Source organism: Delphinus delphis, chromosome 11, assembly GCF_949987515.2.
Source record: "Delphinus delphis chromosome 11, mDelDel1.2, whole genome shotgun sequence".
Classification (NCBI taxonomy): Eukaryota; Metazoa; Chordata; class Mammalia; order Artiodactyla; family Delphinidae; genus Delphinus; species Delphinus delphis.
The window spans coordinates 31,719,666-31,747,597 of NC_082693.1; the positions used below are offsets into that span (position 1 = coordinate 31,719,666).

The 27,932-nt window shown below is 34.9% G+C and overlaps 1 protein-coding gene across 1 annotated transcript in view; it reads left to right on the forward strand.

Annotated features, from left to right (window-relative positions):
• Positions 1-27,932, forward strand: part of CNTN1 (contactin 1) — a 232,829-nt gene that overhangs the window by 151,224 nt on the left and 53,673 nt on the right. Inside the window, exons 17-21 of the mRNA XM_060024589.1 lie at positions 6,046-6,195; positions 13,504-13,574; positions 15,986-16,220; positions 18,557-18,660; positions 25,789-25,975. Of these exons, the coding sequence (XP_059880572.1) occupies positions 6,046-6,195; positions 13,504-13,574; positions 15,986-16,220; positions 18,557-18,660; positions 25,789-25,975 (747 nt within the window). The remainder of the gene's footprint in view (positions 1-6,045; positions 6,196-13,503; positions 13,575-15,985; positions 16,221-18,556; positions 18,661-25,788; positions 25,976-27,932) is intronic.

Genomic DNA, 27,932 nt, shown 5'->3' on the forward strand with positions numbered 1-27,932 from the left:
ACTCTTGTCCGGCTTCCGAACTTTCTTGAATGCATCTGGTAAAGCCTACGGAGAAAGAATTAGTCAACAGGTAAGGACTCTCCTTGATTTGGGGCTCCCAGGGATTCAAAATAGCCATGCCAGACTGCACTTTATCTTTAAATATCTATGAAAAGTTAAACTGCCTTTTTCTTATGAACGTCTATGACTAAATCCTCCTCTCCCCATGACTCTACTGATGATGACTTTAGTTCATTGGATTTCTTCACAAACTCAGCTCTCCAATGGCCTCTAAAAAAAAACTATTATTTTGTAGATTATCTTGCATGTTCTTCCTGTTTGTTGGTCAGTAAAGTTATTGTGACTGTGTTCTAAGTGGAAGTGGAAAAAAAAATTATAGCCAATGTAGAAATAAAAATCACGTGGTTCTTATTTACAGTGGTGTCCACTGAAAAAAGAAGGTATAGGATTAAATTCAATTTCATGCAGGTAATTAGTTAAGGTGTCCAATAAATATTTTTCAAAGATACCAACTTTCAGCATTCCAATGATTAAATTTAGAATAATGAGAATAATAGACTGTAGATCTTTAAAACAATCAACTGTAAGCATTACTTCTCTGGAACATTTTTGGGGATGGACAACAGAAACCTGATACCATTCCTAGGGTTCTACAAGATGCTCAGGTCACGTTTAGAATGTGTGTTGGATTCCGTGCTGCTACTTTCAGAGGAAGAAATATAGAATATTCTTGGTGATGGGGTGTGTGTGTGTGTGTGTGTGTGTGTGTGTGTGTGTGTGTGTGTGTGTTTGTGTGGAAAAGGAATGTTGGCCAGAATATAAAATGGCCTGGAAACTGTGCTATGAGGAGCAATTGAGAGAACCTCAGATATGTTCTTGAAAAAGGAGAAGAAAAGTGTCTTTATATTTAAAGTTTTGTCTTGTGGAAGACTAGAATTAATTGTTACCAATCCTCTGCAATTTTCGTCGTGGCACATAAATGTTCCTCTGAATTTTAGATTATTTCCTCAGAATAGACGTTTGTGAGTTAAATTATTGAGTGTACGCATGCTTAAGCCCATGAGCTTACTACAAAATTACGCTGTAGAAAGGTGGAATAAGTTTTATTCCAATCAACAATATATAAGTGTCTCTTCCACCATACCTTTACTTAGTATTTTCTTTTTAAATCTTTGTCAAATTGATAGGTTAAAAAAATGAAAAAGCATTAGGCTCCTTGTAGGACATTTACATTTTAGAATTTACTGTTTTATTTTTTGCCTTTCCATAGCTTCACTTTTGTTGCTCTTATTTCAAAGATAAACTTCTGGGTTTTTATGAGGCAGCATGCAAACTTTCCATAGAGAAGAAACAATGAATCACATTTTCTGGGAATTCAGAGAACAATCCGATTCTCTTTCTCTGCAAGGAACATTGTCACACCTCTGGCTCTTCTCTGAGTCCTGCCAGATGATCTACAGGTTGGGTCTAGAGCCTCTAACATCACACTGAGTAGTTGTGTCAGAGCCAGAGAGAGGCCTTTAATTGTCCATTTTCATTCTGAAACAATGGACCAACTTTTTCAGCTAGATCCCCAAGTGGGTAATTCTTTCTGAATAGTTCCAAATACGTGGGTTTTAGATTTAGATGGAGGATCCTAAGGGTTCAAACTGTATTTAAACCCCGAGGAAATAGCAGAACTCACTATGGCAACTTCCAAGAATCTAGAACAGGTGTGATTATATTGCCTGGAGTTATTTTTGAAACATCTGCTTTTTAGTCTGGAGGTCATTGTGCCTAGTTCTGAAGCTGCTCAGGGAACTAGTTGTTGTGGTCTGAAGGCAGAGCACCACAAAGCATGGTTGCCAGGCAATTGTGACTATTGGCCTTGGGATACCCATGAGGCTTGCTTCTCTTTTCCTCCAAAGAATAGTCAGAATTTTTTTTATTCTGAGCCTTATGGACTAAAGGTATTTGAAAATAGACCTGTAGATTAGTACTCATGGCTGGTTATCAAAATAAAACCTTCTAAAGGGGGTCTTTTGACCTGAATATTAAAGTAAGGAGTATGTCTCTTATTCTGTATCCCTTTGCTTGAAATTTACACTTAGAAGTAAAACCAAGATTCAAATAGCTACCAGGTTAATATACAACATTTTAGTTTTTTATAGAAAGAAGCCTCTGACAGCCTTTATACAGTTAAAATATGATTTCCAAAACTGAAATTGTCTGTAAAAAGTGGCCTGACTCAGAAATGACCCAGTTAAAACTCAGGAACTTGAGACCATAGTCCTGATTCCTGGTACTTGCCTCTATTTTGCCAAGTACTCTCCTCTCTTTCTGACTCCAGGAATAGCAAACAGGTTGCAAGGAACTTGGCTGAAGAGAGGGAACACAAAGTCCCTCTTCTCCTGATTATTGTGCATTTGGCTTGGAGCAAGAATCTCTTTCCAAAGCAAAGATGACCTTTGCTTCCAACCTATCTATGTGGGTGGTTTTGGAAAAATAAAATCCATCCAATAGTTCCTACCAGGGCTGAAGGGGTTGGAGAAGGTACAAATCCTTTTATAGGGACATTTAAGGCTCAGAATAAAATAAATAAAAATGTGTACTAGAGGTAAAACACAGTAGCAGTGGAGGAGAGAAATTGAAAAGGATCAAATCAGAGTTAAAGAGGGTGGGAGAGAGCTTAAGAGGATGGCGATGAGGTCTACCCTCTGCTTTAGACAGGGCAGGATGATTTATGAGCTAACTACAGGCATAAGAGCCATAGAGCATGGATATTTTGTAGTGGGACAAGGTAACAGAGTGCCCTCTTTTCTTCTACAAGTTGCCTGCCTGATTCAGGGTTGAAGGAGACAATAAAGTTATACACACGGTTGTGCTTCTTGCATTAAGACATTGTCGACTCTAAATAAGCACAACTTTTGTATTTGTAGTTTATTTGTATCTTTTACAAATATTTATAAAGTACTTCTACTTACAAAACATCATTCTAGGTGTACCAGGCACTGAGTGGTTCCCAAACATGAATAAGAAGTAAAAGAAACATATGTATGTCCATAAATAATAACCAGGAACAAACAAGGGGCAACATAGAGACATATTATAGGTGTGGCCTGGTATGGACATAGCCGGTCTTGAAGTTCAAGTTGTAAAGTGGTGATATGGGCTACCGAGCTCAAGATTGGACTGGAAAAAAGTTAGAAAGAAAACTTTTAAACCCTGTTCTTATGATGTGGTATGCATCCAAAGTCCTGTCCCCCTCTGGGGAAGGAAAGCAGGCCATATACAGAGCCATTTTTAATTCTAAATACATTTTTATAAAATGATTGGCTTTAGTCATTTTTTGCTAAGTTAGCCCTATTACTTATATAAATGGTTTTATAGAGGGGGTATTATAAAGATATGTCAAAAACTTATTTGTTTTAGATACTTATTTTCTCATAAGTATTGATGTCAGTGTGTATTAACAATGATCATAATTGGTTTTCTTCTAAAAAGAGAGGTGTTCACAACTGTTAGCTATCCTTTTAGACTATATTATTAACTTATAGATATCAAATTCTTTCCTTAATCATTTGGAAGTTACATTCTGGAAGTCCATCTTCCTAACATCCACTTCCAGCTTCCCCTTTTGAAAGTTGTTTGCATCACTGTGTCAAGGGTTTCCCACTGAGGTCTGTCTTCTCATGGTTGTAACTCCAAGGCTTTCTGCTTATTCATCTTCCTCTCTTCATCTCAGACTTCATTTAGTCACAGGCCTTACTCCTCATCTGGAATCTAAAACCTACCCTAAAATGACACCAGTTGACTTTTCTTTCTTTTTCTCTCCCCATTCTTCCAAATGTTTTCTGTAGTAAAGTATGAATTTCTACCCTTTGAACATATTCCTGATCTTCCATTTGTTTGGAGATATTTTCATACTGGATCCTCATACATGCTCAGAATCAGTCTGTCAGCTGTAGTTTTCACTGCACATCCATCTGGCTCTTCCTGTCTGATCCAGCCTTCACCTGCCCCTACTTGTTGACTGCCCAGCTGCTTGGAAGAAGCCCCAGGGTAGCCTTTACCATCGTGAGAACACCATGCCTTTGTCAAGAGGGACCCTTTAGAATGGTTCCCGTATTTCCATTCTTCAAGCATTTAAATGGTGCTGGGGTTTTGCAGCATAAGAAGCAGGAGAGAGGATCAGACTGCCTCCTTGACCCTTCTATTATACTTTTTTACTTGGACACCCCGGACTCACAAACTCACAAATATTTCCATCAGCTTCAGCCTCTAAACCTCTGTATTAATTCCCTATGTCTGTCATAACACATTACCACAGATCTGATGGTTTGAAACAACAGAAGTACAAAACTAAGGTGTTGAAAGGGCTGCACCTTCTCCAAGGATCTTAGGGAACAACCCATTCCTTGCCTCTTCTAGCTTCCAGAGGCTCCAAATACTCCTTGGCTTGTGGCTGCCTCACTTCAATTTCTGCCTTTGTGGTCACATTTCACTCTTTTATATGTCTCTTTGCTGTGTTTCTTTTATAAGGACACTTGTCATTGGATTTAGGGCCCATCTAGATAATCCAGGATATCTTATCCAAAGATTCTTAACTTAATTTGTCTTAAAATTAAAATGGTCTACAAGACCCTTTCTCCAAATAAGCTCACATTCATAGGTTCTGGTGATTTGAACATAGACATATCTCTTGTGTGGGGGGAGTCACCATTCAACCCACTACAATGGCTCCTTCTATAGGAGGCTCAAAATCATAAAAAGGCATCTAGTGAAGAAGGAGGCCACTCTACCCAGTGTCATAACAACCAGCTCTGTGTTTTCCTTTTCTCCATGAAGAGTCCTTTGCAAATCAAAAATTCATCTTCCCTCTTCCAATTACCTAAAATAACTTCCTATGTACACGAAGTAAGACAAACAAATCCCAATTTGGTGTGAGGAAGGGGTAGAGAAAACAGGAGATAAAGAAGCAGAATTAAAACAGAGGAGAAGGAAAGCCAAACTTTTAATCAGAAAGTCAAAAATATATGTCAATATATATAAAACAAATTCTTAACAAAATAAGAGACTGGATGGCAAAATTAGTGTCTAGGAGAGTTATGCCACACGTGCCACACATGACAGTGTGAGGCATGGGATAGTCTGAGCCGTTAGGAATTTGTCTAAAAGTAGAAACTGGGCACTGGGATGCTTAACATTTATTGTGATGATGGGTACAACATCTTAAAAAGCTATTTATTCATGGTCTGCAGTGCCAGATAAAAATTCCTTGAGTAATAAGATAATGAGTCATATATAAGCCTAAAGGAACACATTTTCCAATAAGTGATGTACAGGTATTTACATGCATATGTATGTGTAAGTTAATTATTAAAAACACATGTGAGAATATTTTAGGGGAGCTTAAAATAATGTATAATCCTGCCTTGGTTGTATGTTTTATCATACCTCAATTAAATAAGCAGTCTTGAACGTATCTTACCCTTAGTTATAATTTTCCTGTTAGTATCTAGTGGCATCAATTCTGAGAAATACTTAATAAATCTGAATGAATTATTATAACCTTTATTATCAGTGCCCCAAAGGATTTGGGTATAAATCTAAAAAGCTAACTACAAAAGAGTATAAACATACAGGTACCCTAGTAATAAATCATTCACTACCCATACACTACATCAGTGGCAGTCCATAAAAATTTTAACTGCACAAGTTGTACCTTTGCCTCAAAATACAGCCCCTCGCTGTTCGGGTTGTAGACAGTGGACGAGCTGCAGAAGCAAGAGCTGGGAGCCGGTTAGAAATGCAGAATCTCAGTGCTCCCACCCTGTACTTAATAAATAAATGATCCATGTGCATATCGCTCTTTCTAGCGTGTTATCTATTAAGGACCTCTCCTCTCACTCCCTTGAACTTAACATTTTGTCATTCCTACTTTTTATTTTTATTTCAACTCAATGGAACATGTGCCATTTTCTCAAAACAGTAAAATAAAAAGAGAGAATTATAAGAATGATGTTACTCAACTAATATTCTCTATTTAATATTTATTTTATTTAGATCCTCCGATTATTGAAGGAAACATGGAGGCAGCAAGAGCAGTGGATTTAATCCCGTGGATGGAATATGAATTTCGTGTGCTAGCAACCAATACACTGGGTATAGGAGAGCCCAGTATACCATCAAGCAAAATTAAAACAGATGGTGCCGGTATGTAGAAGAAACTTTTTAAAATTTAAAAGGTTTATAAATTCAGTGACACTTTAGCATATAATTGAATGTACTTGGAAATAATGCTCTGAGGTAAAAGTAATTTATCTAAAAAATGTGTGTATATGTATCTCACACAGGTGTGTGCATTCTGTGTCAAGACAGTCAAAAACCAAAAGAGAAAATATAAAGCTTTAGAATATTCTTACATAATTAATGGAAAAGACGTAAATAGAGGCAACTATATGATCCACTGAACACCACTTAAATGAAGTTGGTGTTTAGAATATAAACTTTAATGTAAATTGTGAGTCTTAACCGGGCAGAGTCATGGTTAAGCAGATTCCATGATTTAGAAGGCTCACAATTTGTTTTATCTCTCAAAGACATGGATAACCGAACAGCGACGTGGATGGAGGGTATGGGCAGGAGAGCAGGGTGAGCCTGGTAAGGAGGGAATGTGATGGGGTCTCTTGGATCTATACCACCTGGGGAGTCAGAGCATCTCAGAAATAGCTATAATGTGTTCTTTTAATATTAGGTGTCACTCTAAATGTGCTCTTTTATCACAGCTCAACCATGGCTATTCTTCCAATTTAGGTTCACATTTTTATGCTAAATACCAACTCCATTTTAATAGCCTTTTATACAAGAAATACCCCACTCTGTTTTCCTTCACCCTTGAATTTCTAGGCAAAAATATTGTTCTGATTCTAATAATAACTCTTCTTTATTATTCCCTGTCTATGAAAAAGAAAATGTTTTGTAGACTCTCTGAGTTTATTTTTACTGCACCTTGCCAAACTTCAGTGCTTTATTTGGGGGAAAATATTTTAAATGGATGACAGAATGCCATTAAAATTCTGCTGTGATATCTTAATATCACTTATCCACATTTCTGGCTATGTCAATTCCTTGGTCTAACTTCTAAATAGAATTATGAATTGTACTGTCATTAGTTTTTAAAGCCAAGTTATTCACAGAGACTGCCATCAATAAATTATCTCTTAAAGTTTCATGTAATTTCATGTAATTTATCAGATAAAACTGATGATTCTGTAATAAAGGAAGAACAGAAACACTAAAATACTGATCTGTGCTGAGCATTTTCAGATACATTTCAGTTAATCCTCACAATAATATTTTGAGGTAGGTATTACAATCCAATGCTCGTTAATAGGCAGTAGACTCAGAAACACTGAACAGTTTACCTAGGTTAATATAACTACTTGCAAGATTCAGAATTCAAACACAGACCTGATACATTCAACTTTCTCTCTTAAAGGTGTTTTCTCAAGCAGGACTCCTAAACACACAGCCATTTATATGAACCTTTATTTTTGCATTCTAGTAGAAGCTCATATTTCATTCTAAGTTACAGAGCTAGATATGACTTAAACACCGTTTTTTGTTTTACTATATCCACCTGTGAAATGAACACAATTGTTCCTTTTTCTCTGCCTTGCAGAAATCTCATTAGGATACGGAGGTAATATATGTTGCAGCTTTAGAGAACACAGATACCACATAGCCAGGATCCTTGTGTTTGTTTCGTTTTGATTATTCCCTAGAGCCTCCTATGTTTGTAATAGAAGTTTCTGTGTGATGGACTGAACACAGTTGCCCTTTCTTGAAAAACAAAAATAAAAACGAACTGGCACATTATCTGACTGGTGGTTTCAACCACATAATTCATGCTGAGAAATCATGCACTTGCTTTGATATAACAAGTATTCATTTTCAAAATAAAATTGCAAAAATATCAAATGATTAAGTTGGTCTAAGCAAACTTATTTCAGTTAAAAATTATAACATGCTTATCTCAGATATAGGCCTTTTTTTTACCTCATTGAGCTTGGTTAATTTTCTGTGATCTGTTGACTAGCACAATATGAATTAATTCTGATCCAAAAACAACATTGTTCATGGGGAGGGAAGATACTTTCTCTGGCATTGATGATAGGAGTAGACCCTCCCCGCTGTTACCAAAAAGTTGTAGGAACTCTGTTACTAAAAAATTATGTATTATTTATTTCAAAAATGATTGCTTTAGTATACTTCGGTTGATTGTCTGGACAGAATTATAAGAACTTGGATTTTTTTTTTAATCTCAGTGTATATTTGATTAAATTAAATGTTTTTAAGAACAGCAACAGCAAACCATGTTTCAGAAAGAAAGATTCAATCTGATTCTTTCATCTGTGAATCTATAAATATAATTTATATTTAGTATCATATTTAGAAGATAAGAATACTTTTTGATGTGCTTGCTACCTGTAGTTTGTATGTAACTCTGAAGGCTTTCCAACCTTAATGTCTTCTTATCTTTAGAAATGCTGGGAAAAATTTGTTTTAGTGATATCAAACCTAAAATTTTGGTAAGGTTGTTACTTTCAACTAACAACTTTTGGCATCACCTTCATTAAGCATGACCTCTAACATGTTTGCTCAAATGGTATTTTGTTAAGGAATTCATTCTCTCTCTAGTGTACTTGGAAAATAACTTCTCTTAAAGGCCTTCACACACAAAACAAACATATGAAGTGATAACGGTCTTATTCACAATGCAAGATTTGGCCCAATCGTGATATAATAAGATGATGCCTTCCTTTCAGTTGTGAAAAAATAAATCCTATAACCTCTAATACATTTGTTAATCTTTCATAAGAAAATATTTTTGGATCCTTTATTAATCAAGTTTTGTGGCTACTATCATTTATGCACTTGCTGTATGTTATCACAGAGTGCTAAACTCTCTACTTGCATTGCTCCACTTAATTCCCACAATGACTTTATGCAACTGGTATTATTTATTCTAATTTTACAGACAAAGAAGTCAAGATTACACTTGGTTAATGTGAAGCAGAGCTAGTATTCAAATTCAGGGCTTTGCAATATAAAAGCTTCATTCCTAAATAATTTTCTAGGAGGGCAGTATGCAGTATTAAAGCTCTGAGACACTGATCCTTTAGTAGAATACTGGTTCCATCATTTAAAACTCTGTGATTAGAGGCATGTTACTTAACCTCTCTGAGCCTCAGGTTTCTCATCTCTAAGTGGAAATTATTTATCTTATGAATTTTTTATGATTAAAAACATGTAAGGAAAGCAAAGTTAGTGCTGTCTAGTGCATAATATTTTCTGAATAAAATTTTTATTATGCCATTAATGCTCATTTTAAGCTTTAATATGCTTATAAGAAAATATTGATCACCTCTTTTGGCAATATATTTCCATTTTTATTAACATAAAAGAGGATCATATAATTTCATGTAATTTTAATCATCTTAAAGGAATAATTTATATATTTAATACAATACAATCCAACAGACTTTCTCTTTAATTTGTTTTTCATTTCATCCTGTTTTTGAAAAATTGAATATTCATAAAATTGGCCATTTACATTTTTTATCCTTACAAAAAAATAAAAATACTTTCTGAAACAGGGGGATGTTTGTCTTGTCACGTACCATTATAACAACTCTCTAAGAGATGCCAGCATATGTTATGTGGGATAAAGGCTGGTTCCCATTTGATGGAAAGGTTGCTCCTGTGCCTCATTATACTGATTGAAAGACAGGACATTATCTAGTGCGGCATATGCCCTTATCTGTCCAATTACTTAATTTTAAGATTGCCAGGCACAGTTGGGTATATTCTTTGGTTTCAGACAAGTGCATAATCAGTTTGGGTTCTTTATAATAAATTTACTATGCATTATGCTTATTTCAGTTTGTAGCATTCTTTTCTGCCCATCTAAACATTCCCCCAGATGACTTGTGTTTAGACTATCATTCTATTGAGCAGTTAACGAATTTACTCTGCTACGCCCATTTAACTTTCCTGTTTGAGAACAAAATCTACATTAATAAGCAAACTACAATTTTGGCCTGATAAGATCTAAAGACATTAATGTTTTTGTGAACAATTTCAGACCCTATATAATTTTTGCCTGGGAAGAGCATCAATTTAACATGGTAGATGCGTAAAGAATGTTAGCAATCTGGTCCACCAGCAGAGCAGGAGATCATAAGAATTATGAAGAACTCATTTGAATATCTAAATATTATACAGTTAATTTGATTTTATTAATGACTTCAGAAAGAAAATATATTTATAGATAGAATAAAAGCAGATGTAAGGCTTTAATCCCTTTGTTTATCTAGACCCTAGAGCATTACTTACATACCATTTTGAATCTCTTACTAAAAAATTTGTTTTAAATCACAGTGAAATTCTGATGCAAATTGAAATGAGAAGCTACATTCATGGTAACTTTATTTCTGTAAAACTGGAAAGCAATAATTAACAAAAATTGAGTAGTCCATATATTTTAAATCAAGGGCCTTTCTTCCTATACTCCATGATTTTTATAAATTAGGATTTGTCACAGGGCAGTTTGTACATTGTTAAATAAAACGCCAAAGCCCAAAATGTTGCTTATATGCAAATACTTAAGCATTCAAATTTACAAGTAAAATTGGCAACAGTTTCTTTTCATAGGAAAGAATAATCATGACATTGGCTTGATTTTCTTTTTAAATATTTTTTAGATCTACAACTGAAATACAAAAGCCTTCCTATAAACATCATTAAGGAATCATTATTAGACTGAAATCATTGCAAAAAGACAAGTTTAAAAGCCTCACTATTTTAAATTGTTTATTCATTGTTAATTCAAGAATTTTGTATTTTTCCTAAATATTTGTTTAAATTCTTTTTAATAATTTATTGTTAAGAGAAAGTCTATTTTGCTCACTGTCAGATGCCCTGGAGCCTAAAGTTAAGTAAACTTCCTTGTGCTCAGGGTGATTTACTTCCCTGAAAGGAATCAGTATTTGGCCAAGTCCTCCTGTTTTCTGCAGGGCTGAATACAAATACAGAATAGTTAGGTATTCAGACACATGTCAAATATGTAGGTTATTTGCCAATTCCACTTGTGAAAAAATGTCCCTTAGCTCCTAAAGCTACAAATGAACATTCAAAGCTTAAAGAAGGAAATTAAAATATAAAACACTCTATTTTTCCAAGTAAGATATAAAACTCTATATAAAGAGATATAGCTAGGGCTTCCCTGATGGCACACTGGTTGAGAGTCCGCCTGCTGATGCAGGGGACACGGGTTCGTGCCCCGGTCTGGGAAGATCCCATATGCCGCAGAGTGGCTGGGCCCGTGAGCCATGGCTGCTGAGCCTGCGCATCTGGAGCCTGTGCTCCACAACGGGAGAGGCCACAACAGTGAGAGGCCCACGTACCGCAAAAAAAAAGGAAAAAGAGTTATAGCTACCTTTATTTCTGTGCTTTTGTTCTGTCTTATTTTCAGCATTGTGAACTCAATGGATGATCTTTGAGGAGGAAAATAATCTTGAATCATCACTTACTTGAAATGTGTTAGACCTGAAACTAAAAGTGACGAAATGTGAAAAATATTCACTCTAGCATAAACATACTCTATTTTTAGCTCTGTTCTAAATAACAAAGGTTAATATTGATTATAATTTAAAAGATTATAGTGAAATGCTTTGGTAAATAATACTTGTCCTGATGAAGGCAATATTTGATTCAACAAATTGCAATATAATAAATTAAATTATTCTAGAGTTATCTTTGAAATTATTTGCCTGTGACCACAATATTTGTACTTAAACACAAAATTTGATTTATTCATTGATTATAAGACATGTTCTTTGTTTCTGTATAGCATGTAAAATTTTAACCTCAGAATATGAGTTATGGGGCTTAAAGGGTTTCCAGCAGTATTTTAATGTCCCAGCCTTCAATATGTATTTCATCTAAAGTGCTGCAAGTAAATTACCTTTTAACACCCCCATGCACTCAGTTTAATTTCTAACACTCAAGTGGTGACAGTTAATAATAAATAATAAAATAATAAAATAAAATAGAATAATAAAATATAATCTCTCAAGCTTCACATTAATTTCTTAATCAGGAAAGGAAACCATATAGTTTTATAGATATAAAGAAAAGCCTGTATTTTGTTTGTTTCTGTGCAATTAATGTGCATAGTTCAGCAAAGAATTTATGTGGCTAACATAGAGGAAGTTTTGAAGTATTTATCTGTGAATCACAATTACTTGTTAGGATCTGTAACTCAGTAAATGAGTACTCTGTAGAAGGTGTGACAGTTTCCTTTAGGGAAGGACTATTTGGGGAGTCATGGAAGAACTGACATGTCATCTGTTCTTTAAAATGTTAAAAGAGCCGGGAATGATATTTCAGACTGAACCACAGCGGTTGTGTGGGAAAATGTATGTCCTCAGTAAAAACATGGTCTTCACCTGCGTAGCTGGGTAGCTGATCTCCAACTGCCTGGAGTGCAGGAACAAACTATGCTTTAGTATTATCTGTACAACTCCAATTAGATGCAAATCCAATAAGGTAAAGGCTACAATAAGGTAGAGTACGCAAATCTGATAAGATATAGCACCCACCTTGAAGGACTTCCAAGGAGAGAGAATAACTTGGAGAAAAACAAAGAGGCCATTGCACTTGGTAGTTAAAAGAAATTTTGTGATTTTTGAGAGAGTGATTTCAGTAATATGAAGTGGAAACAGATTATGGGTTGTTAAAAAGTGATTATGGAGTGAAGTATAAAAATAGTCATATATCATTCTTTGCAGTTCAGTGACAGGAAAGGGTGAGATTAAGAGGAAAACAGTATTACAGGATGATTTTTAAGGCTGGAGAGACTGAAAAGGATAGTCATTACAGTAGAGACTGAAAAATAGAAGGATAATATAAAAAGATGGAAGTAGGTGAGAACTGGAGTCACTGATGGGACAGGGTTCCAGAAGAGATTTAGGCATTGAAAATAAGAGCATAAGAACAGCATTAGATTTCTGTTTCCAAATATCTCAGGGAAGCATAATCCTATGTTAATGCACATGCACTGTTTCTTAACAGTTATTTGTAGATTGAGGCATAAAACTAACACAACAGTAAGTTGTTAGGTCATAGAGTTCAAAGCGAGCTGTGAAATATTTAACCAATAAAATACATCTAATCTTTCAAAACCATATTAAATAAAAGGACACAGAAAAAAAAAGATGGGAAGGCAAATTTGCTTCACTACTTTGTTGAAGGAAACTAGTACATTTCCTGTGGCACTGAACCAATTCTTTTCTTGGCAGTAAAACATTATTACAGCAACTATGCGGCATTGGATCATGTGTGCAGCTTGTCTTTCCTGGTGAAAGAAAACATGTACAGTTTCTAAGTGAATAAGAACTCTAACATAAGAAAATAATTACAGGGCCTCTCATTTGTAGCTTTGTTTATTTGTTTCAGCACCTAATGTGGCTCCTTCAGATGTAGGAGGTGGGGGTGGAAGCAACAGAGAACTGACCATAACATGGGCGGTAAGTGCTAAGAAGTTGCATATGTTAATAGGCTGCTTTACCTACACTTAATCTCAAACGCATTTTGTTTCCTGAAATAAATTGAAATAAAAGACAATGCCCCAAACCCAAACAAGAATAAATTACTAAAATTATTTTTTTTTCTTAAATGCATGCCAGATTTTACCTGGCTTACTATGGCTTAGTGCAATTCTTATACCAAAACAGATTATTGATGCTAAAGTATCTGTAGGTTTAAAGATTAAACAAACATTCAACTCTCTCATTCCAGAGATATTTTGTACTCTCTGTGGCCTGGTAACCCAATTGCAATTCACATTTGCTCTGGACTTTCAGAACTCCAACGATTCAGTTAAAAAATCTTTTGTATCAGCATCTGTTTTAAAATTGGAGCTTGCTTTCTCACTTGAGACTTACTTTCATCACCATGTGTAATCTATCATTGGTCAGTCTTAGAAGTCCCCCCAAATGACTTGTTATTAAGGTGTCCAAAACATTGTATTAAATTTTTATGACCCAAAGGGGAGTTTTTTTTCAGAGACTATGATGTCTGGAATACAATGCGTCTTAGCTGAATTTTTGAAGTGAGAGAGATACTGGGGGTGGGAAAGGCTTTGATAACATAGATTTACCTGAATTAGACACCTGGCATTTATCTAGGTAACATGTTTTGTATAGCTCTATGTATCCATTAAATATTTTTAGTATTTAATCACTGCAGAAAATCAAAGAACACAACTAAGGCTCCAAAGGATTCTGAGAACTACAGGAAAAATGACAGGTTTTATTCTTTACATGAGTTAAATTGATTTATATAATAAATGGATATTTAGCAGAAATTGACTTCACTCTGTGCTCTGCAGTCATATTTTATACTTGGCATTTAAATCACATTTTTAAGTAAGATTTAGAAAAAAATTGCCTTTTCTTCATTCAAATCTCAAATGATTTGTCAGTTCTAGTGTCAGTGTATCACACAAAAGCAAAGATATTGGAAAAATTTTAACATCTTTCTCCTTTCTTTAGGCTTGATTTTCTTAAACTATGTAGATATGTGTGTCACAATAAGATGAGGAGCTTGTCAAAAAGTTCAGAATTGGGAATTCCTATTTCAAAAATTTGAAATCAATTCTCTGAGACTAGGGCCTGAGAATCACTAATTTTTGAAAACTCCATAGCTAATTCTGATCTACTAAATTGCAAAAACTAAGTATAGAACTATCAATAAGAAAAAATATTTAAATTATGGTGGGAATGTTAGGCTATTCTATTAATAATGTAAAATCATATTTTGTATATCCTTGTGATCATGCTTCAGGATTTCTATATTGTGCAACCAAGAACAACTTCTTTTCCCTTTGAACTTTGTACATTTACAGACATTCCTGTTTAACCTATGGATATTCAAGCTACTGTGTTGTATTTAGTTCAAGGTTTTTCCTCAAGACATCGTAACTTTGATATTCTGGTGAAAAAAGTCAATATACAATGGGCACATTTACTTTATTGGCTAAAAAAGACTAAATGATGGCTACTCAGTAGAACTTGCTTTGAGTCAGTATTTATAAATAATGGATTGTTAGGGCTGACACAGACTTCTTTATTGAGCAATTGTTATATAATAATAACTCTGAGAAAATAATGCAAAACAGAGCTCTTACTTCAGCCCTGGAGTCAGACGGGACCCATAGCCAGCCTCCTACAGATCAGTTCAATGTTATCCCTTCCTCCTTTCTCATTCTTTTTCCTCTGACCAGTTTCTATTGCTTGGTTACAATACAGATATTCCAGAGTATTGTTAACTGTCTTACCATAGCCTTTCAACTCTAAAGAAATTCATTTACTTATCCATTGAATAAATACTACTTGAGGCTTTGTTCTAGAGTCTAGGTAAATGAAACTGACAATAACCCTGCCCTCATGAAACTTATGTTATACTAGTGGACAGAGACAGTAAAGTAGACAATAAGTAGAATATGTAGTGTAGATCATTATTATTGTATTAAAGAGAAAAAAATAAAGTGGGGGGATTCTATATGGATTATTGCAGAGTCTTGAAATGGCAGATCCTGTGGCCAGGGAAAACATCAAGTGGCATTTTAACCTCAAGAAAGTGAGAGAGGGACCTTCTGACAAATGGGAAAGCATCCTAGAAGGAAGGAACTGAAAGTAAAAAAGCCCAGAGTGGGAGCCCCCATGGGGTGTTCCAGAAATAACGAATTTGGTAAATGAAGTCACCACATGTTGGAGCACATTTGTGCCCTGGCCTTTTCAGGCAGCTCTCACTTATGAAATAAGAATGTTTTTACAGAAAGCATGCTTCCATGTGTAACATATTTATTGTTTGCATAGGATTTTCCCCGTGTTAACCATATTGCTTAAACCTATTAAATATTTCAATTTCTATTCAGCCTTTGTCAAGAGAATACCACTACGGCAACAATTTTGGTTACATAGTGGCATTTAAGCCATTTGATGGGGAAGAATGGAAAAAAGTGACAGTTACTAACCCAGATACTGGCCGCTACGTTCATAAAGATGAGACCATGCGCCCTTCCACTGCATTTCAAGTCAAAGTCAAAGCTTTCAACAACAAAGGAGATGGACCATACAGCCTCACAGCCGTCATCCACTCCGCACAAGATGGTAGGTGAAAGAAAGACCCCACTGACCTGATGAGGGATTGTTTCTCCAGTAGGCATTTTGTTTGCTGTCTTTCGAGCCTACTTATTAAGATCTTTTTAAGATACCACACATTTTGTAAATGAGTTAGTAAATTTTGAGCCAAATTAAAATGTCAGTCTCTTTATTTAAATGACAGGAACGTTGCCAAAATCTCTTTCATTCTTTAGATCATGTTTATGGTAGTTAGGAAATCTCCACTAAAATCCTTGGCTTAGACCGCTGTTCCTGGACTCTTGACTATAATTTTGCAGTCAGAAATTCTCCAGACTTGATGGAATCTTAACATACACTTTTTTTTGATAAAATTTCTCCTTTTAACTCAAAATTATGTATTGTATCATTTATGTAACTTCTTTTGTCATTACAGTAGCATGCTAGAATTTCATTAAAGTGAACTTAGGCATAATTCTATGAAAAAGGAGTCAGAAAGCAAGTTGAAATTTTTTTCTTGGAAAGAAAAAAAGATATCTGAAAGGCTATTCAGGGGAAAAAAAATACAGATACTGGCTCTTTGTTTTTCTAGAAACTTTAACTGAACTGAGCATGCTTCTGGAGGACTTTATATATCTCTGCTAAATGATACATATTTTTATATTAAACTTAATTACATTGATTTCTATGATTTCCCATTTAAGCTGCTACACTTTTTTTATTATTTATTTTCCTATTTAAAAAAGTAAGACTTCCTTATTATACCTTTGTACTCACATGCATTATGCAAATAATTAATGGCTAGAAAGGCAAGTAGAGATTTTCGTTGCCTTCTGACCTAACACATTTGTGCTTGGACAAGTTTCCCTTTGCACATGTGTGAGAAGTAAAAATGGAAGGTTTTAAAACTTAAAACTATGTGAAGTACTCTTCTGATCTCTTAGAGGAAAAACACTATCTATTAATTTACCCAATTTACACTAATTTTAGTCCACAATAAACATTTAGCTATCCCTTAGAATTTATGCTCTTCAGTCATAGAGTTATTAGCTTTCATATTTGTTAAAAATTTAATATCTATTCAAATCATCCCATGACCTTTACTTTCAATACAAACATGAAAGACAATCATATATATGTATATATGTTTACACACACACATAAACACGTGCATACTTTTCTAAAGTTAGCTCAATGAAATACATAGAAAGAATAACAAGTAGAAATTTCTAAGTTAATAATCAATTCAGGACTATTTAATCCTGAGTAATTAATCCCACATTTTCTACACTCATTCTGATTTGGCAGAAGTATGATAACTTGACTCAATAGTTTGAACAACTTAAGTACATCTCACAGAGAAAATGAAAGTGTAAAGCATTTTACAAGTTACCTTCTCACCCAATATGATTTTTTTTTTACTCGATGCTAAAGTAATCAGGCAAAAGCCATGCTTGTCATCTCTTTGGTTATGGCCATCTGTATTTAATTACATTTCTTTCCTAAATATTTCATGAGTCTCATAAAACATGCATGTGACAAAATTTGTTTAAGTGTTCATCTTCACTGCTACTGCTAAGAAATCAGTCACAGTGCCACACGTTTACCTTGATTTGGAAAGACGACAGTGTTCATGTGCAGGACATTTTAGCATAAAAGAGGATTATGGCTTGTTAATAAAAGACAATAAAAACTGATCACTCCTGCTTAAGATTTCCTTAGTTACTTTGTGTAATTTTTGTAAGGGATGTAAATTACTTTTTTTTTTCACTGAACAGAGCCTTTTGATACATATTTGACTAGATGCCCAGTTGGACAATTAGACTTATAAAGGCTTTCCTGAGCACAAGAAGCGGTGGATGTCACAACTTGTTTCAAAGGATCTTAAAAAAAAAAAAAAAAAAAAGATCTTAGCTTAAACATATAAGACAAAGAGGTTGTATAAAGCTGTATATCTCTATATATACAGCTGTATATAAAGCTGTATATCTTTAGCTCATATTAAATAGGAAGTGTGAGAGAGTTGAAAATTAATTGTAATGACTAATTTTCTATAATAAATACCAAATTTCCTATCTTTGACAATATAGAGTTGATAAGCTAAACATAATAAATTTTAATTTGCATCCACAGGCTTTCATAAACAGGTTAGTTAAAAGAAATACAAAAATATTAGTATGGTTCTTGCTCACAGATATCAGAGAAATCCTTATGGATTTCCATATTTTGTATAAGTGTGTGTATATATGTGTATGTATCTGTCTGTATTAACATTCATGTATATGAATATGTGTGTGTGCATGTATTACTGATGACCACGAAATAAGCATCTTACGTAAGAATGTAATGTTCTCATCAAATTTCAGCTCCTAGTGAAGCCCCAACAGCAGTAGGCGTAAAAGTCTTATCATCTTCTGAGATATCTGTTCATTGGGAGCATGTTGTAGAAAAAATAGTGGAAAGCTATCAGGTGAGTTCAATTTTTACCAAACTAAATACACTTGCTCATAATTATCAGCATACCTTTTCAAATATGTTGCATCCCTCAACGTTCTGTGTCCTTCTGATTTATGTGACAACTAACACTATATTCTCTGTGTTTAATATGTTGGATATTTATTAACTAACTTATGAGTAAAGCAGGGGTTCCAAACTGACTTATCTATAAGAGATGTAGAGTCCTGTATATAGGTAAACAATTGGCCAAAATAAAAACTAAGGTAATAACACTCGGGCTTAAGCACAATCTTTTGAAACAAACATTCTCATAAAATGCTGGTAAATCTCAAGTTTTTGGGAAATCATTTTGGTAGTTTGGTAATTTAATTTTTTTTACCCTATTTGACTCATTAGTTCCACTTCCAAAAAGCCCTCCAAAGGAAACACTTCTAAATATACTAAATATGTATCCCATTATGTTATCTATGAAGGCAGAAAATTGACAACATTCAAAATGTCTCAAAGGAAACTTCCTTCAAAATAAGTCTTAAAAGTGTAGTAGGATTTATCCAGAAGGATAGGGGAGGACTTGTCTTAGTCAACGGAAATAAGACCTGGGGAATTGAAGCTAGTTCTGCTGGGATCTTTAATATGAAATTTAGACTTGATTTTGTAGGAAAAGTGAAGTCGTCTCATATTTTTAAGCACAAAGAGTGAAAATTAAGAGGAACTGACATCGTCCTACCTTTGCAGATGAGAAAATGGATGCCAAAGAGATTCAACAACTGGCCTTAGTTAGCACTAATATACTTAAATAAAGTGCTGCAACCTGGCTTTCTCAAGACCCTGTTTCTGAGATAGAACCACAAAAGCAGCCCCAGGTTTTAAGTTTTAAACTCACAAACTAACAGGAAGCTTTTTTTCTTGGTATCATAGGTTATGATTTGGGTAGATGTTAAAGTGTTTTCAGATCATCTTTGCAAGTGATCAGCTGAAGTTGTCACCAAGAGAGTGGAATTATAGGAGTGGACTGTGAAGTTCCAATATTCATAACTTATTAAACTTACATTTGCATCTGGTAGAAAAGAAATGGAAACGGAAAAGAGAGAGAAATTCACTAGATGTTAGAAAGCACTGTAATAAATAAGTCTGAGGTATCTTGGGAGAACACATCAATATTTAGAGTTTTCAAGCCATATTTTGGACTTAGGGTTTCTTCTTTTTTTAATATTGTTCATTTGTAAGCAACAAAAAAGAGAAAAAAGTGATTATTTAATATATAACCCATGCATTAACTCAAAGTGCTAAAGATGTATTATTACTTTGCTAAAAACATGCCACAGAAATAGGTATTTTCTTTGTCTGAGAATTATATGTTGACTATTTTATAACTTCTGACATGCAGAGTAAAATGGAAATATGAGATGTGAAACAATGCACTGGCACCAGTGAATTTAGACAATAATCAGAATATACACTCTTGATGCGGAATAAGCTAAGTAGAGGATTCTCAATTAAATAGCAAAAAATAATCTTAACAGCTAAGATTTTCTCAAATGATCACAAACTGTATGCCGTGGAGAAGTTTAGTTTCACAGATTTCTGACGTTTCACAACTCCATACTAGAAAATTATGAGCTCTGCTGCTGAACAGACGTGGGGTTATCTCTCAGCTCTGTCACTTAGAAACCGTGGAAAATTTATTCAAACTTTCTGGGCCCTAGTTTCCTCACGTTTTAAGCTGAGAGTAATCAATGCCTCATATCCTGTTGTGTGGAATAAATGAAATAACCTGTGTTTAACGCTTTTCCCTGTTTTATATCATTGGACATTTGAAGACAATGATGACGATGATGATGATGACAATGATGATAATGTTAATAATGATAAGAATGATAATATTTGTTGAGCCCTATGATGTCAAACATTAAATTAAGCTCATCGTATTGAATCCACACAATCCCAGGAGATAAACACTATTATTTTCTCCATTTTAAAGGTGAAGAACTTGAAGTTAAAAACATTTATCTGAGTAATAATTGGTATAAACTGACTTGAACCTAGGTCTTGCCTCTCCAGAGAATGGTTAATTAAAAATGTTGGAAGGGATTCCCTGGTGGCGCAGTGGTTGAGAGTCCGCCTGCCGATGTGGGGGACACGGGTTCGTGCCCCGGTCTAGGAGGATCCCACATGCCGCAGAGCGGCTGGGCCTGTGAGCCCTGGCTGCTGAGCCTGCGTGTCCGGATCCTGTGCTCCGCAACGGGAGAGGCCACAACAGTGAGAGGCCACATACCTCAAAAAAAAAAAAGAAAAAAAGTTGGAAATAAATCATAGAATTATTGTTTCAATTTATTCTTTCTTTAAAAAGCCTTTAAGTCTTTCATACAGAGCTTTAAATATCAAAGAGACAAGCATGAAAGCTTAAAAGAGAAAATCTGTAACATTTATTCTCTTGTAAGAAAATGCCCCTTTATGGGGGAAAAGCTTGACTCACTATAATGCGGTTATTGTTACTATTTTTAAATGTGAAGGAAGAAGCCGGTGGTTTAACAAGATAGACGATCAAGAAAACTAATATCCTACTGCACTTCCTATGAAAATGTACTATGGGTCTAAGTTATAAAGAAACAGAGAAAAAAAGCAGAACATTAATAAAATAAGATAAATTAAAAATTGGAAAAGCCCAAGTCCTGTGTGATTGACCCCATCTCAAGGTTAATTTCCTGACATTTCAAGTGAGAACTGTTGGCAATTGGATTTAAAAAAATCCCTTGTGGTTTTAAAGTGTATCTTGTAGAAAGTTTAAGTTTTATTCTTTTCCCTCCCTGGCCTAGTTAAAGAGCTCCCCACTTTTAATCTTAATTTCCTGCAGTGTAGGTGAACTAGAAGAATGCAAGAAGTATTTCTTATCAAAGGCTTATTAGAAATTTGGGCTCCTGCCCAGGAATCCACAAAAGACTTAGTTTACTCACCCAGCAGGTAAAGAATTCACTTAATGAAAACAAGTAAAATATTCTATCAGGAATAATAAATACAAAACCTCTTAGCAGCTGAATTGGAGATTAATGCTGATGATTGATTTCACAACTATCTTAAAAGATTAACCATCCTGAGTAGTTTACACAGATGTCTTTAAAAGTTAAATTATTATGGTGAGCATAAGCTCATATTTAGGAAGTGCTGTATTTTCTTATTTTGGAGAAGGCATCTATCTTCATCTGGATCTCCCCAAAGCAAAGTCTGACACACAGGTATAGAAGAAGTTAGTGTTTTTGTTGTTATTGTTGTTTGTTTTAAATATGATCCCAGGGAGCAGATATGAGGAAAAAGCAGAATGAACAGGAGAGGGTTAGAAAAATGCTTTATCTTGTTGGCAACCACTGTGGGCACTGGTACTCCATCCCTTGTGATCTTTAAGGAGCTTCATAAATGTGGTTGAGAATTACCCCACATAGAATGAAAGGGGAAGCGTTCATCCACTGCTATTCCCCATTGGTTAAGAGTGGCCCCAGGGGCATTACCTCCCCTCCCTGCAATGATTGCAGGACAAGGTTCACACTGCAGCATCAAGGATGACCCAAGACAGGGAGTGAGAAGTTAGCAGCAATAGCAGAGGAAAACTGCTAACTGGTAGTACTTATGGGAAGCTGGTTGAAGCCTACATAGAATTGTTTGGTTCCTGCACCAATGGCTAGAATAAAAAAGAACTTTGAATAGGTTCCAAGAAGTGTGAGAATACAGATTTTGAGTGATATATATTATTACTATTCCTAACCCATAGAATGTACTAATACTTGAATTAGTCTGGGATCTGGATAATATAAAGTTATTATATAATATCTTTTTTAGATATTTTTCACTTAAATAACTGTATTTAGATTTTTTTCCCTAAAAACTATATTAAATCCATAACAAAAGAATATTCAGCTGTCAGAAGATATTTTTTTCAGAAAATTCAGAATTTGAAGAAGAAAGTTTGGAAATCTGATACAAAAGTTTACTGAAGTGGAAAATAATAAAATGGAGCAAGCCTAATTTTCAAAAGTACTAAATATCTTTAAATACTTCCACAATTGTAACATCCAGGTTTTATTCTAAGCCTCTTTGGAGAAAATGAGATTAAAGAGCTGTTTTTCCTACAAATTTCTTAAATTTTCCTCAGAAGGGATATAACTATTATCTTTGTACAAAAGTGGTATTATTGTAGTTCATAAATGTATGGAAATTATAATTATTCTTTGTTATATGATTTAGCCCTTTTTCTGAGGCTTTTCTTTCCAGCTTCCCAATACTGTTATAAAGAGTAAATTTTCTTGGGACAAAATTATACACTTAGATCATCCTCTCAAATATATTAGTAATTTTATGTGAACTTAAACATTTTGATTTCTTACTTTATTTATAAGATCTATGGAGGAAAAAAACATGTTTGCTTGGTTCACTACTATATTCCTAGCATCTAGCACATAGCTGGTACAAAGTAGATACCCAGAAAATATTTGTTCAATGAATGAATGAGTGCCATACATCAAATGCAGTCCTATGTACACAGCATTCGAAATAATGAATACCTGTCCTCAAGGAGTTTATAACCTAGCAATAGTAGAGACCAGTAATGGGGTAATTCCATAATTGTTTAATAAGCACTAAGATAAGTTAACACTAGACATGGGGTGTTGTGGAGATTTTAGGAACATGTAAATAAAGAATTAAATTTATATAATGCCACAGTGTTAAATAGAAATAAATATACTATATGTTGCTCTAGCATGTGAAAATGAATTTATGGTCTGCTGTCCATAAAGCAGGACCTGCTTCATTTATTTATTTTTTTCCACTAGTTCATCCAGGCTGCCTTTTGGTCTCCCTAGTGATTAATCAAAAGGAGTGCATTTGTTCTGCTGCATGACTACAGGTTCAACCCTTCACTCCAAACAATTTTCTCACAGATTAATATTGGTTCTTCACCACAATGGGCAACTTACTGCAGGGATCAAACAGAGTGGTCCAAATTATCTATTTGGAAATTATTTCTAAGTGCATGGCCAGTGCCTAGTTCAGATGAAAAAAAATAATAATGCTACATTTTACATATATCCACTATTTATTTTAGAATTCTTTGAAAACATTGTAAGTTAAATCTAAAGGTATGCTTTAAATTAAGGAGAGACAGATTATTCAACCAAAATAATTTTGTATCAGATGCTTTCATTAGTAGAGGTTTAAAATACTGTAAAAGTGTCTGTAAAAAATCTCATATTCTAAAATAAGAAAGTCAGAGATTATTTGATACACTCAATAACTCTCTCTGTTCTCTAGTTACCAGGGCATAACTAAGGCACTGCTTAAATTTATTGTGAATTTCAATGGAGACTGTGTAATATAGATCCCTGCCAAAATCAGATGAATAAAGTAATTGGCCATTTAAGATATAGATGCAAAGAGTAAATTAAAGAAAATTTTGTTCTTTCCTTTTGTATTGCCAAAATGCCTCATGGAATTTTGGGTAAACTGTCAAAAAAGTTTGTCACTTTAAGTCCTCATTTTAGTACTTAGTGTCTTTTAGAAATGGTCTAGTTAAAAATCTTCTCCTCTTTAAACGGGATAGAAAAGTTGTTATAATGAATAAATAAAATTTTAAAATGTGCTCTCAGTCAACAAGTATCCACATAAAAATGTCTGAACCTCGGGGACGTCAGTCTTGATTGCTATAAAACAGGCTAAATACTACCATTATTGGTTTGTTGAGAAAATAATATACATGGATGATCCTACTTTAGTACCTGGCATTTCACTAGGATATAAATGTTCATTTTATTTCTCTTCAGTCAAACAGTGGAAGAGGCCTTACGTGTCACACAGTTCAAATTTCCACTAAAATATAGGCCGTCTTCCTCCTTCTCAGATGAATGTAGGCACTGCCTGGATGCTTCCAACACCAGGAAACTCATGCCTTCACAAGGAGGGTCCCATCCTCATAAAGTCTTTTCTCTGCCAACTGAGATCTGCCTTTGGAGCCGCTTGTACTATTCCACTTCCTCGGTTCTGAAGCCATCCTTCTGGTCAGAGGATAGAAAAGCCAAAGAGATTCCATCAAAACTATTAGGAAATATATTATTGGCATCAGAAAAAATGAGCCCTAGTATACAAAATAAAAATGTCACAAAGGAAACCAATAAGCAAGTGGTAACTAGCCTTTGTTCTGAAATGTGCTCATTCTTCATATAAACCTCACTTTGTTACTAAGGGAATTTGAGCCATCCAGTTCCATTTTATAATGTTTTTTTATGTGTTTATGTAAATAAACATTTCAGGATTATATAAATATTAGATATTATCTTCTAGTATGTTGGTTAATTGTGAAATTAAAATCCCATTGTTTTATAGACAGAGCATCTAAAATATAAAATTGCAGTATACTTATAAACAATCCTCTCCTTTTTATTTATAACTGAGATGTAATTATAGATTTTTAACCAATAAAACAGCCTTATTAGAAGAATGAATATTATAATTCATAGCTTTTACTTAAACTTTAAGAGACAAGGAAGGCTGTCATTGATATGCTAGTTGGTAAAAGTAATCATTTCTAATCACAACATGAATGAAATTTTTTAAACCTTATTTTAAAGATAACTTCTACAACTAATCAAGCTATTAGGTATAATATTTCTTTGATATCTGCCCTCTATATAAGTTCAAAGGAAATAATTTTATATACATACTTCTGAAATAAGCTGGCAGAAAGTAATTAAGCTAGCATGTTTTAGGCCTCATGACTATTTTTGTCTTAACAAATTTGCAATCATGTTGGAAATAAATTATATAAATTATTGTGGCAAATACTTCCAAACAGAAACCAGTTTTATAGTTTGAGAGCAAATCTTTGCACATTTTTTTGGCTTTTTCTCTTTTTTCGTCTGTGTGTGACTATTTCAGGCAATGAGGTGAGCCTTTAATTTGCTTTTGACACTTCTAATCAGATATGCATTGTGTGCCTTGCCATTTTCTAAGACTGATAGAAATGTAAGTAACATTAAGTAACATTTGAGAATATGATGCTCAGCCAACATCAAGTGTCAGAACAACTTGAAAAGAATTTTTTGCAACTGAAGTGTCTGAATCATGAAAAAATATTACTCAACTTGTATGTTTGCAGATTCGGTACTGGGCTGTCCATGATAAAGAAGCAGCTGCACACAGAGTGCAAGTCACTAGCCAAGAATACTCTGCCAGGCTGGAGAACCTTCTGCCTGACACCCAGTACTTTATGGAAGTCAGGGCCTGCAATAGCGCAGGGTGTGGACCTCCCAGTGATATGATTGAGACCTTCACCAAGAAAGCACGTGAGTCTCAATATTTGCATTTTATACTTGTCAAAAACTCCCAATTGATTCAGTGATGATGCAGGTATATTTGAGAGAAAATTACTACCTAGCAGTCTGAGCACTTTTGGTTTTCAATTTTAACCTTTAAAATCACACAAGATTTAAAAAAACAAAAACAAAAACAAACAAAAACATTGATAGTTATTGTAGATGATGAAAAAATGTGGAGAATACCTTCACACATTTAATGTTCCATTACAGAATCTCCCTTTGTAAAGACTGCCCACAAAATTTTGTATCATTAGACAATTAATTTGTTATTGTTTTAAACTTGGTTTTATAGGAATGCATCAACAAGATGAGAAAATGAAAATTCTATAATTTTTCTATGCTTTGATTTAAAAACCTTCGTCACTGTACAATGCAAATACAAGTTAAATGTTGTAGCATTATGTTCACTCTCTTATTACTGTATGTTCTCATTGTTAATATAACAAGACCACCTACCCTGCTCACATTTTTTGTCATACCCATCTCCCTGACTTCACTATGATAGCTCTTTTTTGAACCCAAGTTGAACAGATGGAGGAGGAGAACTTATATTCAGAATTCAGGGAAACTTCACAAGAATTTGAAGACAGGATTACCATTAGAGTTTGAAAATTAATGAAATTCACTTGGGGGAAAAGAAAGTTCTAATGAAATAATAGAACATGGTGGTAAGATCCAGGCTTTGGTATCAGACAGGGGTTTCAAATCTGTCTCCATCACTTACTCAATGTGTGACAGTAGACATATTACATCAAATCTTTAAACCTCAGCTTTTTAATTTGTAAAAAGAGCATTCATTCCTTTGTTCTTTTTTCAATTTATTCATTCATCAAAAATATGCTACATGCCCAGAACAGGTCTAAGTGTTGACAATACAGAAAGGATGAAGCAAGACCCAGATCCTCTTCTCACAGGCTTTAACAAACTAATGGAAAGAGAGGAAGAGAGAGAGAGGGAGAGAAATATGACAAATAAATAAGTATAACATCAGATGACAGAACAATAAAGTGAATAAACAGATATGTGAGGAGGAGACGAAGATGGCAGAGTAGAGGACCTGAGCTCACCTCCCCCCATGAACACATTAAAAATACATCTAGACATGGAGCAATTCTCACTGAAAACAAACTGAAGATTGGCAGAAATACTCTTCTACGACCAAGGCTGTAAAGTAATATCCACATGGAGTCAAGTAGGAGGGGAGAAGAAGTAATCAGGTTGGGACTCATGACCCTAGTACAGGACATAAAAGAGGAGGGGGATATCACAGAGTCAGAGATCTCCTGGGGAGTGAGGGCTTTGAGCCACATATCAGACACTCCAACCCTGGAGTTCAACACCAGGAAGATGAGTCCCCATAGCAGATTAAACCACCAGTGGGACTTACAAGAGGGCTGTAGAAAACAAGACTCCACTCACGAAGAGTGTGCACACACAGTTGCTTACTCCTGGTAACAAGAGAGAGAAATCAGATTGAAAATCCTCTGATGGCTTTCCTTGGGCTTTCCCAGCATGTGTCCCAATCTGCACCAGTTGCCTTCTTTAGAAAAGTTCCCAGATAGGACAAAGGCTACATTGCCAAGGAGAGTGTGCAGTTATGGGGGAAGGAACTGGAAAAGAAACAGCACTGCCTCTGAATGGGGCAAGGGCAGCCATTACTTGTGCTCACAGAGGCTCCGAATTGGGAGCTATCTCAAGCTCTGACTGGCTTGCCAGGACTGTCTTATCACATGCTCTGGCCTGCACTGGGCACCCACTCTGGCCCCCTTGCTCTAGCACTGCTCCCCTCTGAGGCAATGATTCTGTTGCTGTGGGGAGGGAGAAGACACATTTAGAGGGAATGGAACCAGCTTAGACCTGAACCTCAGGGCTTCTGCTCCAGCACCTTGGGACTCAAAACTGCCCCCAGTAAGATGGTGATGGC